We start from the raw sequence: 5,088 nt of genomic DNA, 5'->3' as shown, positions 1-5,088 counted from the left end.
GTTTATTTTGGTTGAAAAAAAGAGAGGTGGGAATTTTCATTCCTTTTTGTACGACTCTACTAAGACTGACTCAACAGATCAACATTAGGAATCAAGCCAAATCACAAAAATTATTAAAAAAGACCAAATAACTGTGTGTGTGTGTTTGGAAGGCTGACATGTTTGCTGTGCATGTTTTATGTTTCACCCAGATGAATGTGAATGTTGCTAAGTGACTGTATGAATGTGAAGTACCATTTAAAGCCTTCTCCAGGCGTCATTTCATGTCTGTTCTTTATTATCAGGTAAAATGTTTTTGTTCTTTTCCTGTGCATTGAATATAAGGCTGCTTTGTCAAATGAGTACTGTATCATTAAATAAATAAAAAAGCAGTCAATCCAAAAGCATGCTGGCCTGATTAATGCATTTCATTTTCACTTTAAAATATCCTCTCCATATTTTCTTGTCGCTCAGCCACTGCATCACTGAAACACGCTGTGTCTACCTGCCTATACATCATGTTTTCAGTACCTTTCCACTGCACACTCGGCGTTACAGTACTCACTCACTGCTCTGACACTTAAGCAGATAACACCTGTGTCATGTTTAGACTCGCCAACTCGTCATTGTCTTTGCTGTGTGCTCAGGAGGGAAACAAACTGATGCTGTGTGAAGTGTAGGTGTGACAGTTTTCATACAAACTCTTTATTTGATCGCATCCATGTGAGAATGAGCAGAGCGGAGCCTGGGAGGAGATGCCGGAGGTGCTGGCAGTGATGTGGATGAGATTATCTGAGTGAAAGCTTGCTGCTGGAGTTATCACAGGGGGATTTTATTTCAATTTTTTCAAAATACAGATGATTAAACAGAAAATGACCACCAATCCGGTGAGTTTTAATCTGCATTTAATCAGCCTTGAGAAGAAGACCTGCTTTCAATTTATTTTAAGTATTGTAACTTTACAAAAACACTGTTGCTCTGCCAAAAGTATCTGGACGCTTGTCCTCACTTCATCCGTGAATATGAGAAGATGAAACTTCCTGCGCTCGCCGAATCAGATGTTCAACCCCAGTATGTTCACAATGTGGCGCTGAAGCCTCCGCCTGAGAGCAGTCCCTCCATCCCCAAGCACAAAGGTATTTGAGTGTCTTTTAATACAGTTTGAATACTTTACACGACTGTACAGATACTAGGCACGTCATTTGGACGCATGTAACGAAAAGTCTCATTAGAAACTGTTCTGTGTATAAAATGTAATCGTGAAGCTGGGTGTGAGTGGGTTTCCAGTCACGGTGAGCGCTCTTCTGTCAGATTTCAAACACAGGTGCATCAAGTTCACTGTTGCTGCTGTCATCTCCTTGCTGCTGCTGCTGCTGCTGCTGCTGGCTGGAGTCCTCCTTGCCTATTACTGTAAGTGAAGGATTTATTTAGTGAACTGAGTCAACATTAGTGAGATTGGAAGACTGATTTTTTTTCTGGTTCCTGTCTTCAATTCCAGTTTCTTCATCCTGTATTCATGGGATTAAATGTGGAGATGGGAACCGCAAGTGGGAGTCCCAGTGGTGTGATGGGGTTACAGACTGTCCCGCAGGGCAGGACGAAGCTAACTGTGGTAAGCAGCTTCATGGTGGGAAGAAAAAGCTTCTCTGTCCTCCACCTTTAGATTTGTTCAATAAAGCTGAATGAAACACACTGATAAGAACCTGGTTTACAAAAAAGAAAAACTTGGAAAACAACAAATGAAATGTGGACTTTTTGGGGGGGAAGTTTAATGCTTTCCCATTCTCGCACTGACAAGATTTCATTTCGGAGCCTCTTTTGTTGCATTTTTTGTTTCATAGCGCACAAAATATTTGCAAAGGGGGACAGGTCTGGACTGCAAGTGGGTCCATTTTTCATCTGGACTACTGGCACCTTGCATTGTCTTGCAGAAATGAACAAAACTAAGGACATCTCTGGAAAAGACATCTTCTCCATGGAAGTGTTATGCTGCCCTAAAAGCTGAATATATTATTAAGCCCTAATGAGACCTTCACATATGTGTAAATTACCCACACTGTGTGCTCTAGTGCCCCATGCAATCATCCGTTCTGTTTATTAGCCAGCAGATGAAGCTTCTCTGGGATTTCCAAAAAAATGGAAATTCCCACAGAACAGATTTTTAGCTCACCTTAGCCAATCTTAACTGAGCTGGAGCCAAGAGAAGACAACAGCATGACTCGAGGTTTACCTTGGATCACACTTGTGTTTAGGATAACTGATCAATTGCAGGGATTTATATCACAGGATCATGCCTGCTTTTAAAGCAGTGCCACCTGGGGGTGTCAAACCCAGCTTTCAACTGTGTACCCTACAGAGACGTCTCTGAATTATGGTCAATAGATGATGAAATCCCCCCAAAATCCTCTAAAACCATACTTCTTCACAGAGTTGTGAAGCTCTGTTTACACCCAATGGTGCTGCTGACCTGTTCCCAGGTAGCCTCATTAGTTGTTATCTTGATGCACGCTCAATAAAAGAAGGTGAGAGAATCCCAGAAAGTTAACTCTGTTCATCTGGATTTCCAATCTTTGAAAACAAGGTCAGAGTTTATACAACGGAACAGTTTGATGCTTTTATAGGTTTGTTTTTTCTGGAATCATCCATATTCCTCATGATGAGATAATGAGATAATATGTAGACTGAAGCATTTATCTTTCCTTGTTAACTGCCAGTCCTTTGTGTGCTTCACTCTCAACTGGCTGCCTCTTCACCCACTTTCCACTTGTGACAAAATGCCAAGTCATCGCTTGTGTTTGCTGTTTGTGCTCAGTGAGGCTGCACGGCTCCAGTTTCCTGCTTCAGATCTACTCGACTCAGAGTAAAGCCTGAAAATCTGTTGGTTCTCATGGCTGGACCGAGGAGAAGGGCAGAGCGAGCTGCCAGAGCATCGGATACATCAGGTGAGATGCTCAGCTAGTTCAGCCCGAGATGAAACAAAAGCTGCTCTGTGAACGATTTTCAAGCGATGCTCAATTTTTTTTTACAATTTGTGCTTTGACAGGGGCACGTATTTTAAATCAGGCCAGCAAAGGGCTGATGCTAATGATGGATTCTTACTAGTGAAGTCTAACTTCAACCCTCAGGCATCCATACTGCAACTACTTGCCCTACAGTGAGTGAGCTGGTAATGATAAACCTGTGTCAAAATGCTAATATTGATATGATATTAACCTGATCTCATTCCAAATGTCTTTTTTCCTCCCATCCTTAGAAGTACATGTCCTAACAACATGGTGGTGACATTGCACTGTACTAGTATGTCTTTATACTTTCTTAGAAATGAACCAAATCACAACAACAATTACCTCAAGGTGCTTTATATTATAAGGTAAACCCCCTGGAAACAAACCACCAACCTTTCACCTGGCAAGTGAATTACAAGCACATGAAGGTTTATTTCTGTTAAAAGGGAGTTTTTCCTTCCCACTTTCACCATGTGCTGGATCACAGAAAGCGGTGTGTTAGCTGAGGTTTCTTTCTAATAGTGTCGGGTCTCTACAATATCAAACCTCAGTGAGAGCGACAGTGGGAACGAAGAACTCACTGTTAGCAGGAAGAAACCTCTGGCAGAACAAGGCTCAGTTTGGGGATAAGGCGAAAGAGAAGAGAGCAGAGAGAGACAAGACAGGCAAAGTATAGTGAGAACCAAAAGTTGCTAATTACTAATGATTTAATGTAATAGTGGAGTGCATCCAGCATATCAAAAAGAACATTTCAAGCCTAATATTAAAAGCAGGAGGTTGTCTGTCTCCTGAATCCAATCTGGGAGTTGTTTCCATAGTTGAGGATAGCTGAAGGCTCTTCCTTGCAATCACACTGGTTTTTTTCAGTGTGTTGTTGAGTTTTGTCTCTCTGAAAGCCTGTAGCTGTAGAATGCTCTAACAGCAGCCTCCTTTTTCAGATTGTGGAAGCAGGGTGAACTCCAGCAGGGCTTCTGCAGGACAGCTGGCCTCCCTTGGGGCTGTGCCCTGGCAAGTCAGCCTCCAGGTTGCCGGCTCTCACCGCTGTGGAGGAGCCATCATCTCCCCCTACTGGATAGTCACCGCCGCTCAGTGTGTGACCTGGTGAGTCCTCCACCTTCACCTTCACCTTCACCACCCTTCAGTAACCGTGGTTTGATCCAGCTTTAATCAAATCTCTGCTGGTCACCCCCCACCTTTGCAGTGCCACCAGTCCTGCAGACTGGGCAGTATGCTGGGATAGCGGACCCATTAGGCCCTCTGTTTAACCCTGCTTACTCGGTGCGTCGCATTATAACTCATGAGAGCTACAACAGCCAGACCCTGAAAAATGACATTGCTCTTATGAGGCTCTCCCAACCTTTGGACATAACAGGTGCTTATGATGAGCCCCTTCATTACATTATTATAATCACCTTTTAGTTAATTGAAGTTATTAATTATTATTTAATATGGACTGAGATGTGGTGACTGTGGAGATCATTTGAGTTCAGTGAACTCACTGCCATGTTCAAGAAACCAGTCTTTTATATTGCGGCCCACATACAGCCCACTTTCATCTTATCTGATTTCTGTAAGTTTAAAATTTTTACCTACACATTTAATAAATGAGAGACCCTAATATAGGACAAAAAAAAGGTGATTTCAACATTATTTCTCAGTTTTTCTTACATGGTGAAGAAATGCTGCTTTAGTAAACTAAAAAAAAAAAATCTGTCAGCATGGGTTTAAATTGTAAGAATAAATGTATAAAGTTACAGAAATCAATTAGTTAATTACTTTGGTGTACTGTTTTTTATTAAAGCTGTAGAACTTGTGAAAATACAGTTAAAATTCCCACATTTATGTCCTCCTTTTCCCAACGCCATCCAGCAGGCCGGATTGAGGTCAATGCTGGACCAAATCTGGTCCCTGGGCCTCATGTTTAATACCCCTGGTTTAAAGGAAAATATCTGAACCTGCTATTTGAATGTTGGCTCACATCAGACCATGCAACATTTCTACTGCCTGATTTTGTTGAGCAGGTGCAAACTGTAGCCTCAGTTTCCTGTCAATAGCTGACCGTGTGACCCTCTGCTGCTGTAGCCCGTCTGCTTCAAGGTTCGAT

General features: G+C 42.2%; 1 protein-coding gene across 1 annotated transcript; it reads left to right on the top strand.

Annotated features, from left to right (window-relative positions):
• Window positions 1-886: 886 nt before the first annotated feature.
• On the top strand, window positions 887-4,210 carry LOC308401582 (transmembrane protease serine 2-like). Its single transcript, XM_080889856.1, has 6 exons — window positions 887-1,115; window positions 1,291-1,389; window positions 1,478-1,591; window positions 2,792-2,839; window positions 2,881-2,921; window positions 3,907-4,210. The coding sequence occupies exons 1-6, from the start codon at window positions 1,010-1,012 to the stop codon at window positions 4,087-4,089; spliced, it is 591 nt and encodes a 196-aa protein (XP_080745982.1). The 5' UTR covers window positions 887-1,009; the 3' UTR covers window positions 4,090-4,210.
• Window positions 4,211-5,088: the final 878 nt, after the last annotated feature.

Source organism: Rhamphochromis sp. 'chilingali' (genome assembly GCF_963969265.1).
Source record: "Rhamphochromis sp. 'chilingali' genome assembly, chromosome: 8".
In the NCBI taxonomy this organism is placed as follows: domain Eukaryota; kingdom Metazoa; phylum Chordata; class Actinopteri; order Cichliformes; family Cichlidae; genus Rhamphochromis; species Rhamphochromis sp. 'chilingali'.
This window is presented reverse-complemented; position numbering and strand designations above follow the sequence as displayed.

Coding starts and splice junctions, on each gene's coding strand:
- LOC308401582 (XM_080889856.1), top strand. CDS start 1,010: ATGAAACTTCCTGCGCTCGCCGAATCAGATGTTCAACCCCAGTATGTT. Junction 1,116..1,290: donor CTCCATCCCCAAGCACAAAG/GTATTTGAGTGT, acceptor CTCTTCTGTCAG/ATTTCAAACACAGGTGCATC. Junction 1,390..1,477: donor AGTCCTCCTTGCCTATTACT/GTAAGTGAAGGA, acceptor CTTCAATTCCAG/TTTCTTCATCCTGTATTCAT.